General features: G+C 35.8%; 1 protein-coding gene across 1 annotated transcript; it reads right to left on the minus strand.

The window, feature by feature from the left end:
- Positions 1-11576: 11576 nt before the first annotated feature.
- Positions 11577-14667, minus strand: LOC145822388 (serine/threonine-protein kinase AFC1-like). Its single transcript, XM_082919257.1, has 9 exons — positions 14375-14667; positions 14242-14290; positions 14013-14127; positions 13684-13775; positions 13010-13154; positions 12848-12912; positions 12404-12501; positions 12212-12317; positions 11577-11834 (listed from the first exon to the last, which is right to left on the minus strand). The coding sequence occupies exons 1-9, from the start codon at positions 14635-14637 to the stop codon at positions 11676-11678; spliced, it is 1092 nt and encodes a 363-aa protein (XP_082775383.1). The 5' UTR covers positions 14638-14667; the 3' UTR covers positions 11577-11675.
- Between the last annotated feature and the right edge of the window lie 907 nt (positions 14668-15574).

Raw genomic sequence — 15574 nt, forward strand, 5'->3', positions numbered from 1 at the left:
ACAACCAAACAAATCCAAAAAATTTCTAAACTCTATCCTCCAAAATCTTTTTTGAAAATTTATCTCCCAAAACCAAACCAAACACAAACATATTTTAGAACTAGCTAGTTAAATTTTTAAGCTAAATCTAAACAGTTTACTGCATGACTCGACTCGACTCATTTACAACCATAATTGATTGAAAAAAAAATTAGAAATGAAAACTTTAAAGATTGGTGCGTTTGGTTTGTGTTTTAAGATAATTTTTCAAAAAAAAATTTGGGAAAGAGAATTTAGAAATTTTTTTGGTTTGTTTGATTGTATATTTTGAAACAGCAATGGTTGGTGGCTCAAAAATATGTGGCTCGAATGGATCAACTGTTAAATAATGGCTGAATGAAAAAAATATCAGCAAGGGTCTAGATTATTTGTTTAGTGAGGCTTGAAAAAATTATAAATAAAAGTAAAAATTGACATTTCTGAAAAACATAAAAAATTATTATGTTTGTTACCCATAAAAAAAATTACAAATAATTTCATTTCATTTTCTTTTTATTTAACAAATATTATATCCAAACTTATAATTTTTTCAATAATATTATATCCAAATATACACAAAAAAATATTTTTTAATACATGTAGCCATGGTGGGCCGAGGAGGAAAAGAAACCAACCCCACCCTACTTCCTCAATGGGAATGGGAAATGCTTGTGGACCGGGTTGGAGATGCCAATTTGTGTACATATGTAAATCATTTTCTTGGGGGAGAAATTATCAAAGCATATAATAAATTTCAGCAAAATTTGACACTCAAAAAGATGGGCATGGGTTAAATTAAAAACGCTGGGTCACATAAAACATGTTGCCATTTCAACACGTATAGTTCCTTCACTTTTGAAACACTTCTCAATTCAAAAAACAAAAAAACACACACAAGAAAGTGCATTAAAATAATTTAGGTGATTAAATTAATGCTCACGTGCCTTTTTGTACCGAGTTTTCTCAATAGTCTATACATATCAAGAAAATCATAGTTTTATCTAAAATTGTAGGGAACTTCTGCTTAATCCACACCATTTCTATTTTGATATCAACTTCCCAATCAAAACGTGTTTAGTATTTGATAGGTAGTTGATATTGAAACAATTGATTTTTGTTTTTGTAAGTTGTTGGAGTGTTTATCAAAATAAATAAATAATTGTACAATCAAAATAAATATGAGTAAGAAGAGAAAATATCAGATTTACGTGATTTGAAAAATTTATCTACATTCATGGATATTACCGCTCGTCCACTATATTAAATTATGTATGTATTACACATCATATCTCCAAATATATGAATATATAATAAATCGGATTGATGTATGGTAATCTCGCTCTCTTTAAGAAAATTCAAGCCCTTCTCGGTTAATAAAACTACCACTCCCTGATGTAGTAGAATATTACATATTAGTCTGTCTCCTCCAGAATATAGCAGTCCGACTTTTAGTCGTATTGATTCAACCAACCCTACATAAGTAGGCAATTCCAAAACTCCACCACAAAAACACCCTTACGAATTGTCTAATAATCTCTATAAACACAATATAAAATATATACGAATACATTTATTCTCCACTTAAAATATGAATTCACAAACTCTAATTTATATACATACACACACAAATAAGAATTCTCGCATTTAATATAATAATGAATCAATTGTGACTCACCATAATAAATCATATAACTCATAACCTTTCATATGAATTATATGGAATGTTATTTACCTGTAATAATTCGCTGAGAGATAAACTTACACTCAACCCTTTCAATTCACCATATTGCAATATTATATAACTATAATTTTATTAATTACACTGAATGACATAATATATGTATACACACAAATGCATCACAATATATATATATATATATAATTTTAATATTAAAATAACATAATTACATTTATGCACCAACATAAGTAACACGTAGCCATTAAGAGTAACAAACTAAAATGGGTAAATTACACTGACACCCTTGAGGTTTATGTTTATTACAGTTCCCCCTTCACATTTGGGAAATTACACTGACCCCCTTGTTAATTTAATTTTATGTATGATGATCATTACGGTGAGGGGGGAACTGTTATGAAACTTTAAACCTCAGGGAGGGAGATGTAATTTTCAAAATGTAAGGGAGAAAACTGTAATAAACATAAACCTCAGGGGGTGTCAATGTAATTTACCCAAATAAAATTATGCTAGAAACATCACCTATGCCCATATAATCCTATAACGCACTGTAATATTTTTCATTTTAATCTTGTATAACATATATGTGACAGCAACTGTGTATTTCGAAACACATGGATTTGCCTTTGAACTACATTGGTACAAGGAAGAAGAAGTCTTCACTTTATAAGGTGTTCAATTGTATTGGGTTGATAGTGATGTGGTAAAGGAGTGGGCCTCGTGCACACATAGGTCACCACCAAATGGGCCAACATAAATTTTTGGAATTGGCTTCATAAATTCTAATTTTATAGAAAAATCCTTAATTTGTTACCTCTAAAGGGGGGCTGGGGCTTAGGGTTATTGGTCAATTACATTTTTTGAACAAAATACTTTTACTCAAAACATTCAAAAGTCTTTTTCAACTTGTAGTAGTACTTAATTGAGTCCCATTCACAAAAGCAAAACAAATGATGAATCCAGTAGTAGTACTTAATTGCCTTTTCTTTGTCAAAATAGAATTAACCACCACCAACATTTATATCAGTTTGATTACCTCTTCTTGTCAGTCTAGGAATAATCCTCAAATCACAGGGCACAATTTGCATATCCATATGAGAGAGAGAGAAACGTGTTGAAGTTTTTTATAGGCAAAAATACTTCTTTTGTTTACATCAAATTATTCAGTATTTTCCTTTACTAGTAAGGGCAAAAGTTATGACAATCACGATACCATAATGTGACAACCCTCACCTCTGATTTATGTTAATTCATGTTTAAGAATGATAAGTGATTGATTATGAGGAAATCTTGAACTGATTACATGAGTGTGTTGTCTTAATTGCATTTCTATCTGTTTGTTATAGAATGATTTGTTCATGTTTTAAGTTCCGAATTGCGAATTAAAAGCCTTATCGACGACCGAATCAGAAATTGATTAGTGTTATATGCTAATTAGAATTTATGTGATTTTATGGTAAGTTTAATTAAAATTCAATTTGGAATGATTAAATTAGAATTATTAAAGTTAAATTACATCAACTTGAGTTATTACGAAATTGCCATTGGGTGGGCCACTTTTACAAATCTTGTTTGGAACTCAATTCTTACACCATTCTTCATCCTTGCCCTAGACCAAACCGTATGAGAGAGGGAGAGTAGGAGAACAAGGTTGAATTCACCTAGATTTTGCTTGAACCTAGAAGATTTGAAGGAGAATTGTATAATTAGGCCTCTACACTTAGAATTGAAGACTTAAGGTAAGGAATTCATCCTCTCAATTGTGAATATAAGTTATTTCTTGCATGGTTCATGGGAAAATTTGGAGTTTAGAGTCAAGAATTAATTTAAGAGTTGAATTGAGAATTAATTCATGCATGCATATACATATTCTTGAATTTTGAGCTTGTTTTTATGAGAATTTCCTCATGCATGTTCATATTTTGGTAGAGGTCCATGAATTCACCATGTTCTTGAGCTCAATCTTGCATTTGATCATGTTTTGGAGCATTAGAGTTCATGGGAACTCATGCATGTTATGTTCTTGCATTGTTCTTCTAGTTTCTTTGAAATTGGTGTTCAATTGGTTTACTTTTGGGTTTTGATTTTATTAAATAATCTTCAAAACTTGTTGTATTATGAGTTTCCAAGTGTTTTCTAGAAAATTGGCCCAAAAGATTGAGTTTTGAGGTGTTGAATGCTTGGTTTGAGCTTTGGAAGCAAATCTAGAAAACCCAGAATTTGGCTTCTACGCTCGAGCGAAGGATTCCACGCTCGAGCAACCGCCTTTGTGTTCTGAGTTCCGCTCGAGCGATGGAATGCTGGCTCGAGCGTAGATTGCAAGCTCTCAGGTTTTCTGCGTGTGCAAACGCACGCTCGAGCGAAGAACGTGTCTCTCGCTCGAGCGAGCATCGAGCAGAGATTTTCAACAACCAGTACTTTTCATGTTTTTGCAGACTGCTCGAGCGAGGAAGTCCACGTTCGAGCGACCCCTCTGTTTTGGTAAGCTCGCTCGAGCGTAGAAAGCCACGCTCGAGCGAGACCCCTATTTTTAGCAAATTTTGAAAAGTGTTTTAAAGTGTATTTTTGTATCCTTATTCCATCCTAGGCATTCCTAGGCCATGTTTAAGGCATCTTAATGAGGTTATTGATGTAGAACCACACCAAGTCAAGATAGGGGTTAAGTCATTACTCTCAAGTGTGTAACTTAGTGTGCGTTCGTTCTATTACTGTGTAGGGTTGGCATCCGAGGACGCTAATTAGCCAGCCTATAGCCTAGTACTCTGTGAGTAACAATATAGTAAAGATATGTTCAATTATGATTATTTCTGAACAATCAACTGTACTGTTTTCTGAAGTGATACTGTTTACTGAATGAATGTTTGTCCTATTTTATGAATTGTACTCGTGGCATCCATAGTAACTTACTGTTACTGTTACTGCTATTGTACTGTTACTGTACTGCTACTGTCACAGAGATCTCTGTCGGTTCCAATGATTGGAACCAATACTGTATACTGTTTTGATGACCATCAACTGACTGTTCGGTTTTTTAAGACCTACTGTACTGTTCTGCTATTGGATGTACCACATATGACTGTTATGGTTTTTAAATGGCTGATATGACTATTTAATTACTGAAAGGACATTCATTCTTAACCTCTTTACACAATTGTTATTCACTGGACTTTAGCTCACTGTTTATATTTATATGTAGGTGTCCAGGCACCGGACCGGAGCTAGGAGCGTCGAGTTAAGCTCCAGTTTTGTCAAGCCAACCATTGTGCCTCACTTCGAGGTTCCAAATCCGTTCAAGCCAAGGCTGTTTTGGGGTGTTCCAGAATCACCCTTTTTGTCTCTGTTTTGTACTGACTGAATAAAACGTGGTTGTACAGTTATGGTGAAGGGATTAGGTCCCTAAACTGAATATTATGTATATCTGAGATGTATATATGTTTTGGTTATGAATGTGGCTTGTTCTTAAAAGTCTTTTTGCATTCAGATTTTCACAGCTCATTGGATATCTTTTTATTTACTGTTTGGCTTCTGCCAGTCCCTTACTCTGTATTACTGTCATTATTGTTAAGTAGGCCTTTGGTAACCATGGGTTACTGGCCGGTTGCGATACTAAACTCATAGGGTCGGGTTTGGGTTTGGGTTGTAACACATAAATACTTGCTTTTGATTTTTGTTACAAAAATAGATACTAACCCTTTGATTTTGTCAACACACAAATTCTATGTGAGTCCCACAAAATAATAATAATAATATTTTAGCCAGTAAATATTGAGTATCATGATAATATTACAAGACAATATAATAAGAATCATAAGAGGACTAGATTAGTGAAATATAAGTTTTATCCACCTATAGTATGTTATTATAAGATTATGCTAATAACACTATAAAAAGTTGTCAATAGCAAACACAAAATGTTAAATAGTTCTAATCTCGATACATTTTTTTACATATTTCAATAGTATAATTTTCTTACAAATTTTTAAAAAACTAACTTTTAAAACTATTTTTAACATTTTGGAGGTGTTTGGAAATTGATTGTTTTTAAAAATAATTTTATGTTATTTTACGAATATATATATATATATATATATATATATATATATATATATATATACACGTAGATAAAATAATTTGACAACTAATAATACCTAATTTGAATTTTTGACTTAAAAAACCAAAGTTCCAAATAATGCTATATCATTGTATTCAATACTAGAAGGATAAGCACACTACGTGTGCTATCAAAATGATCATGGCAATTGTGAATCTCTCTGTATATTATTCTTTGTGAGTCTTTATATTTGTCAATAACTGCTTTTGAGGCTATATAGAGGTAGTTATACAGAAATAATTATAAGGGATATTTAAGGCCTTCTTTGAAGACGAAGTATTTTAATTATAAAGTCACTATAAATTATCACACCATTTTCTTTATTTTTTTACACATTTTTTCGTAAAAAGTTAAAAAATTACTAAAATAACTTATTCTCAAATGAAACCTAAAAATGAAATAAAAAAAAAGGGTGTAAGTGCCTTGCATATGGTATGCAAGGCACACCTAAGAAAGGTCCTTCATTTTATTCCTTCAGCACTGATTTAGTACTCTAAAATGGTAGCATAAATGTCGGCTCTAATAAGTTGGCAGTGTAAAAAAAAAAAAAAAAACAAAGGTCAAACTATCACATCAGTAGTGAAGTCCACATGGTGCCACGTCATTAGTGGTATATTAGTGATGTTGAATTAGTAGTCTGAAACATTTTTCCTTTCAAAGACAATGAATAACAGCCTCCTGAAACCATGAAAATCTCACTTTCATTTGGTTGTACAAGAGAGAGAGAGAGAAAGAGAGAGAGAGAGAGAGTTATTTAATAGACTTGCGGCCACAACTTGTTGGAAATGGTTATAAAATTCTGGATAAAACCAGAATTTTTTCCTAAGTTAGGTCTATTTTTTAGGTGGGCCCCGAGTGTCGATTTACTCGGGTCAAAGTGGTAACGCGTTCTATGCCGCGTTGTGATTCACGTGGTATATTTGGTTGCCAAAATTGATAAAAATGTAATATTAAACCTTTAAGTTAATATAATTGAAGAACCCCCCTATCTTGAGATAATTCAACTTGGTTCCAACCCCTTTCCTTAATGGATATCGCAATGTTCATTTGATATTTACAAGTAATACACATGCAAGTGAAAGAATTGAAGAAATTGTTATTGCAATACCAAAATTAGTTTCACACACGCTATGAACATGCATTGCTTAATACAATAAAGTTTGAAAATGTGGCAAATGACAAAATGGGTGTTTTACTTATCACCTTAGTGGGAGTTACTTATTCACTCAAAAAAATAAATAAAAATTAAAAAACACCTTAATGAGAGTTTAAAATATTATTTTAGCGGCATTATTATGGATAATATACATTATTTGTGGGTGCAATTACAGCTATAAATGATAATGACATGGTTTGTTGGTACTCTATGTCGTAAATTGTCAAAATATTAGAGATGACTCAAACCATTAGATTATTTAATTTGTCATTTAAATTTTATTAAAAAATTATAAAATATTTCTTCTTATCGGAGGTCTTGTAAAAAAATTCTCATTTTGATTTTAGGTCTAAGATCTGAAAAAATTTGAACTGCTACTATAAAATGAGCATATAACTCTCTTATATCTGTTACGTGTTTCACATTTATTCTCAAGTTGAGTGAAATTTTTAATGGTATATTTCAATTCACAAACTACAAATGAATTATGTGGTCATTTCCAAACGTTAGAGGATAAATTAAACAAGCTCCAAAACACATAGAGATAAAGTGAAATTTGTCCTACACTCTTTCTTCAATAAAATTGAAAGCAACGAAATTGCAATTTTTAATCAATCAAATAAAGAGAAGAGACAAAATGATTTTTTCTTGAGAAACAAAAAAAATCTTTGTAAGGAATTAAGAATTCTATGCTTTAAAAGAAGTCTGTTTTTTTTTTTTCAAATTTTTGTTATATATAAAATTTATACAAAAAAATCTAAAAAATAATTTATAAACACAAAATATCTTTATGGGTGTTTTATTTTAAAGTGAAAAATCCATATTATACAAAAATTATATATAAATTTTTTTATATCATTACTAAAAAAAAAATGATATCATGATATTTATTATGTCAATATAGCTATACTAACCATATTTTTACATGATATGTAATACGTGACATACACAATAACTGTTGTAATGATATTTATACAAATTTCATTCATATTCATATTCAATCATTAATAGTTATGCGTGCTAATAAAAAATGATATAAAATTATGATAAACATAGAATTAATTTTTTTTAAACAAATTTTTTTTTTGTTGATAAATCTATTTTTTTGAACAATTTAAATGATGTCAATTTATGAAAACCCTTAAAAAAAATTTATATAATACTACATAATTCTAAAAAAAAAAATTCAAAGTTCAATAGGTTCAATTCAAAGAAGAAAATCACAATACCAGGATATATTCTAACAAATTATTGACTAAATAACTTCTTCATCAATGGAATGCAACAGACTTTATGGGTAATTCAGTCCAAATACGATAGTAGTATAAGAGGAAACCGAAAAAAAAGAAGGGAGGAGACAAGGAGAAACAAGGAAGAAGGGTATACACTTCTATACAGAAACAGCAGTAACAAGCAGCTCAGAAGAAATTGTTGGGATCTGGGATCCCGCCCAAGACCTTATAGAAATCATTGCAAGCAGAAAAACACACCCACACACAAGGAGACACAATATTTTACGTGGTTCGGCCCAATGCCTACGTCCACGGGAGAGTAACCGGTTATCACTATACCAATGAGGAGATTACAGAAAGATTACAATAGAGGAGGAGCTCACACTCTCCTCACTCAGCCACTCACCCGTCTCCCTCGCTCACACCGAGGGAGACGGTCTCTCCGCCTCACATCTCTCGCACTCTTTGGTTCACGGTTTTCTTCCTCTCTTACTCCACATTTTGCTCTCTCCTCTCAACCTCCATTTATAGGTGAGGGAGTAGGTGGGAGAGCCTTTGGGCAGCCTCCATCCTTGACTCTTCAAGATGGTTGGTGGCCTTCCATTGTTGACCAACCAAACTTGACTTGGATGATCACCACACATGGGTGAATTCAACAAATCACCCCCTCAACCCATGTGAGGTGATCCACTGCACACACTGCTGCTAATCTTGTCACGCCCAAATTCAACATAGTCTGCATCTCTTCACTGAGACGCTGCATCCCCTGAAGCTAGAGATAAAACACCAGAGATACAAGAGGAGGAGGGAATCCGACATCCTCAACTCAACTCACACCACTCTCTGATTTGGAGAGAGCCACTGCTCCTATCTCCCACAGATCTCTTCCATGCTTCCTGTCTCGGATGTCTATACCTGCTATCCTTGAACTTGCGCAACCAAGATATCCGACACCCCCTGATTGGATGTCCTGCACCCCCTGCTTGGATGCCCTTGACTATCATGCAACTCCTTGCATGATGAACACTGGAGCAACTAGAAAACTTCAGAGTTTGACACATCAACATCCTCAAGTTTCCTTGCTCGGAGCTTATTTCTGAACAACCAGCCTTTGCCCTTCTGCACTTCTGAACAACCTCCTGGCGTTTCCACATACGCTTGTTGTCTGTGCTGCAATCCTTGATGTTCGGTTCTGTCTCACTTGTCCGTACTGATGTTTGACAGTTAGCCCTTCTGTCAAGACAACTTCCACCGGTCTGTACAAGTTACCACTATGCAACTCCGTGCATAGTGCTCGCACCCATGGCTTCTGGTCTCCCTGCGTCAAGCTTGCTTGAGAGATCTACATCAACTCTATCATTTGCTGCCATGGAACTAAAGAAACCACCATAGAGAAATAAGACTTGCCACTCCTTGGCACGCACTCCTGTCTCAATTTCTCTGTCTGGAAATTCCTGTGAACTGTCAACAACCCGCTGCTGCACACTCTTCTCGCGCCTCTGTACGACACTCTAGCGTACCCTTGCACTGTTGCACGTCTGCAATTGTACTTCTGCGCTTAGTATGCTCCTCTGCAACTATTGTTCTACATGTCCACATACCATTAGTACCTTCTCGTATACAGTAGCTCCAACAGCCACAGTATTTCCCTGAGCCTGTACTGGTTACCAAATCATCTATCCGTCGATGAATGGTCTTCTCTTTTGATTGAACCAGATCCTCCGATCACCTCAACAACCAGGAAAGTTCCCAGGAAAGACTGGTGGGGTCACAACCGGTCCCACTTAAGAACCAGTCTCCTTAGACAGTGTCTTTTTGACAGAACTTTCCTAGACCTTTGAGATAATCATGTCTGCAATCCTCTGATCGCCCCTGACCAATCCTGATCTCCCTCGATCTGCCATTTGATCAAGCCTGATCTCCTCTGGTCTTCAATGATCTATCTCAATCTGTATCTGGTTGTCCAATCGGGTCAGAATCTGCCCATTCTAACCTCTTCAGTGAATCCGCAGCGTTCCACAATATCCGGCAACCTTCCTTCGAGTATTGAAGATGACAAACTCCCATGTTTTGACAATCTTTCCAAACCGTTCAGAATTTCACTATTCTGACCTCGCGGTTGCGTCTGGAGCGGTCCGTTTAGCTAGAACCAACCTTCGCTGCACTTCCAGGGACCTCACTGAAAACTTTCCCCGAAAACTGGGCCACACCGCAATTTTCTGAAAATGTTGGGCCAAATTGCAATTTTCAGAAGTTCAGGGAATATTCCGTGTTCCAACAGAATATTCCGTCCACTGTCCCTAACGCCGTCTGTCACTCTAATCTGCCTTCTTTTTACAGAAACTCCGTCTCCAAAATCTGACCGTACCGATGTGTCCGGAATACTCCAAATAGTCGGAAACCACTATTGGATCACCAAAAACGGACTCCACATGGCTTCGATCTAGCCAAAACATTTTGTACGCCTCAGATCTGCGGCTGCACCGTAGCCGCGAAACACAGGATTCCTCCTCCTGCGGATGACGTGGCAGCTGACGTGGCTGCTGACGTGGCACGCGCGTGCCACACACGCGCCTCCCCCACTCGTCTTCTTCCTTCTTCCGCGCGTGGGGCGCGTGCCTGCGACTGGGCCAACGCGCCGGCTGCCTACACGGCGCGTGGCGGCGCGTGCCGAGACTGGGACTCACGCGCCTTCTTCAGGCGGCGCGTGGGGGCGCGTGTCAACTCCTCTGGGTGTCTGCTTTATATGGTTGGACTCCTCTTCTCGAGCCCTTGCTCCTGGTATGCTCAAAACCTGATTTCGAGCAACTTGATTTCTGGGCAGTTTCGGACAACACGCTGTTTTTGTTCCGAAACGCCACCGACGAGGCTCTGATACCACTTGTTGGGATCTGGGATCCCGCCCAAGACCTTATAGAAATCATTGCAAGCAGAAAAACACACCCACACACAAGGAGACACAATATTTTACGTGGTTCGGCCCAATGCCTACGTCCACGGGAGAGTAACCGGTTATCACTATACCAATGAGGAGATTACAGAAAGATTACAATAGAGGAGGAGCTCACACTCTCCTCACTCAGCCACTCACCCGTCTCCCTCGCTCACACCGAGGGAGACGGTCTCTCCGCCTCACATCTCTCGCACTCTTTGGTTCACGGTTTTCTTCCTCTCTTACTCCACATTTTGCTCTCTCCTCTCAACCTCCATTTATAGGTGAGGGAGTAGGTGGGAGAGCCTTTGGGCAGCCTCCATCCTTGACTCTTCAAGATGGTTGGTGGCCTTCCATTGTTGACCAACCAAACTTGACTTGGATGATCACCACACATGGGTGAATTCAACAGAAATGATGTTGCCGGTCAAAAACTATTGAATGGCGTCGAATTTTCGTCTTCGTTTTCTTTAAACTTTTTGCTTGACGAGTAATCACTTACACTCATGAAAGCATTAGACAAGATCCAGTTAGAAGGGATAGCCACAATTTCTCATCTCTCTGGTGAAGAAAGGATGTCTAAGAGCTTCCCTTGCTGTGAGCCGCTCTGCTGGGTCATAATGCAGAAGCCCTTGCAAAAGATCAATCATATCACCAGCAGAGTGATCCACATGGTCCATTATCAAGTTCTGCAATATACATAAAGAATAAACAGAAAAGGAAAAAAAAGAAAAGAAAGAAAATATAAGAAAAGATCAAATTAATACATAAAGAAGACAAGGGCAAATATCACAAGAAGAACAAGGTTTTCGTCTCTGAATATATTCACATGATCATAAACCAAACATCATTATTCAATGTTGGAAATGCAAATTAATCTCTTGATGATGCAAATTAATCTCTTCATAATGTCATCTGTTTCCTGTATGTGCCAAATGGGATCACACATCCGGCAGCAGGAGGAGGCATTTTAATGATAATGAAAGACACTTAAGTCACACCCTTTACTACAGCTTTACTCAGTTGCCTAACATGAGAGATGGATGACATAATATCTATCAATTACCTGTAGGCAGGGTAATTTCCCAACTGCCCTCATACTTTCTTTGGAGCTTGCACCCTTTGGCCAATCCAAGTGTGCACTCCTCTTGAAATATTTCTTAGCACCACGGCTGAAAAAAATACAAATAAAAGCTTTATACATGGGATGAAGCAGATAAATAGTATGAAATAAACAAACAAAAACAACAGATCTTACTCTGCACTAATAATCATATGATGTGGCAGTGGCCCTAGCACCCTCTCCATCATAGCTAGATGTTCCAAGTTCTCTTGTGCTTCGAAAAGGGTCTCACCCTGTTAACAAACAAAGTAGAAGTCAAAAAAATGCCATAAATAGAAGCGTGATTGAATGAAGTATGCAATGATGAGTGAACAGAACAACTAAAACTCAGATCAATTACAAGGATATTTATTTTAGACACTGATTTCCTTCCCAATAAATTAATTCTATAACAACATAACGTTTGAAGGGTGCTCATCTTATAAGTGATTGGTCACCACATTGAAAATTGGACGTTCCACTGAATCTTCTAAATCCTTCTTAGCAATTTGATCAACAGACGAAAGATAAACTAAAACCAACATGCCACTAACGCTCTCAGTAGTAGAAACAAACAAGAAAAAGCACAATCTTACTTACCGAGCAAAGTTCAACAAGTATGCAACCCACGCTCCACAAGTCACAAGGATAGTTCCATCCAAGACCTAGTGAAAACAAAACAATAAATAATTTTAACACATCAACATTAAATGACAAACATAAAAATACTGACTACAAAATTTGATAACAAATGGCCATTACCAAGAATAACTTCTGGTGCACGATACTGACGCGTTGACACCAGGTAGGTGTGGTCCTCATGTCCAAAAGTAGTACTCCCAAAATCAATTAGCTTAATAGCACTTGACTTTGGCAGATTGTTGCATATAGTCAAAACATTAGAGATCTGAAGTTAAAATAAGAATCAAATTCATAAGCACCAGCCTAGCAACAGTATTATTGATTTACACAGTTTATCTCATCAACTAATATCAATACTCGATTTACATGAAAAATTAGACCAAAGATTTTTATTTGCAGTAATTCAGGACAAATGCAGCAAAAAGAATAACCAAAATATCAATTGTATCCACAAATAGACTCCAAATGAAAAGGCCAACATATCAGTTGGGTTTAAATATAAAACCCTTAGGCTGCGTTTGGATCAAGGATGTGAGGAGGGATTTGCGAAGGGAACGGAAATAGGAAGGGGAAAGTGAATGAAATAGAAGCTCAATTTTTGTCATCCCTTTCTTTTTCCGTTCCCTCCACAAATCGCTTCTCAATCCTAGATCCAAACACAGCCCTATTGAGATGGATTGGAACACACCCTAATCTTGCCAAGTCTGATTTGCATGCACACACAAATGCAAAACTCTTTTAAAGATAAACTAATAAACAAATAAATAAAGAGAACATATCACATGAGTCAATACCCTATAATCTGGCACTTCAACATATTCTGATGAAACAAGAAGTATGTTTTCTGGTTTCAGATCTGTATGAATCAGGTGTAAATCATGCATACCTGCAAAAGCAAGTGAGCAAAATGAATGAGAATCAGAAGTAGAGTTGATCATCAATACTAATCATGCTTGTGCAAACAAAGATTACTCTGGGTTTCAATCTACTGTTAAATAAATCAAAGATGGAAATAGGAGTCCCAGTGATTCCCAAATCTGAGCTTAATTAAAAAAGCATTTGAGCTGCTGAGCAATAAGTTGAAGCATTTATAGAAAAAATGATGCAAGATGTGTGCACACACATGCTACAGATTCCAAAAGTTGTCTGCCAAACTCCCGAACAAGATCAGTTGGAAATGAACGATAGCTGTTTTTGCAGAGAAAATCGTATAAGCTTGGTCCAAGCTTCTCAAATACCTGTTAAGACCATTAAATCCATCCGCAAGTTTTTAAATCACAGAATATCCAGGCACAAAGGGACATCATCGCCCTTTCAAATTAATTAAACCACAAGTATCAATAAATACTTACAATACAAACATGATTACGATAGTCAAACCAATCCCGTATTTGCACACAACTGCAAAGAATAAAACAACTTATACCCAATTACTGTAAACTTTTACAGTTAAAAAGGGACGAAGATATGGAATCTGATGCGTACCGTGTGCTACCAACATCATGCCTGGAAAGTTCCTGTAGGACACCAATTTCAATCATGGCAGCTTCCCGGTACTTGTTTATTGAACGAACAATTTTAATTGCTACAATCTCTTTCCTTTCATAGTCTAAACATTCCAAGACTTTCCCAAAAGTCCCTGCAATTATATTACCCAATGGATTTAATTCATCGAATGAATTAACAATGACGGGAATATGGGATGTCAATTTGAAAAGTTTATGGAACCCAAAAAATGAGTGTTTCATATTAATACCAATCTCTAGAAGACTCGTATTAATAACAAAAATAAATAATAAATAAATAAAAAAAGAAAGAAAGGAACAGGTAAAGGGAGAAGGAAAGAAGCTGAAGGAAAAACTAACCGTCACCCATTTTACTCAAAATCCGGTCTGCAAGTACAAGTAAATAAAATATGTTATTGGTGAACAGATTACAAATCAAAGAAAAAACTGAGAACATGGATCCACAAATAATAGGACATATCTAAACCGAAGATCAATTAATTTGTTATTTTTAAAAATTTTTTAGAAATGAGTTAGAGAACCATTTTCTAGGAAGCACCATAACACTATTTTCTGTTCTCTGTTTTGTGGTTTCTAGTTAGGAATAGTAATATGAACACACACACCCAAAAAAAAAAAAAAAACATGAGTCCTCAAAAGTTTCACAACTTTTAGAAAAAATGATTGAGAGCATTTTGGAAACCACTTCTTAATTACATAATGTGTCCTTTTGAATCTTTTAAAAGCAGACTGGACCAGCCAGTTTGCATTGGGCAGAACACAGTTGGGATAAACTTGTAGCATCCTTTTGAAAGAAAGGCCACCTTTTTCAACCAAAAAAAAAAACACAAAAAAACAAAAATCAGACAGCCAATTTAATCCATGAAAACTGCTCATAAGTCAACAGGACTGGGCAGTCCAAATATCATATAACTAAAAAAATTAGTTGAGCAAGAAGCCGACCATGGTCAGCCTCTGTCTCTAGTTCCCTATGTTTTATGATTTCTCTCTCTCACATCCTTTCTGTCTTACGACTTCTACTCAATCTTGGACTGACTTTTTTTTTTTTTTTTTGACAAGTAGAGAAGTCTTGGACTATCATCGATATATGGTTTGAATCCAGTCATTGGAATTGTTTTTCTTATAGATTAAATGCAAAAATAAATTCTAGTTGAGTCAA

Source organism: Camellia sinensis, chromosome 3, assembly GCF_055761805.1.
Source record: "Camellia sinensis isolate YWXY chromosome 3, ASM5576180v1, whole genome shotgun sequence".
In the NCBI taxonomy this organism is placed as follows: domain Eukaryota; kingdom Viridiplantae; phylum Streptophyta; class Magnoliopsida; order Ericales; family Theaceae; genus Camellia; species Camellia sinensis.

Coding starts and splice junctions, on each gene's coding strand:
- LOC145822388 (XM_082919257.1), bottom strand. CDS start 14,637: ATGAAACACTCATTTTTTGGGTTCCATAAACTTTTCAAATTGACATCC. Junction 13,776..14,012: donor ACTTTTGGAATCTGTAGCAT/GTGTGTGCACAC, acceptor TTGCTTTTGCAG/GTATGCATGATTTACACCTG. Junction 12,913..13,009: donor TGCACCAGAAGTTATTCTTG/GTAATGGCCATT, acceptor TGTTTTCACTAG/GTCTTGGATGGAACTATCCT.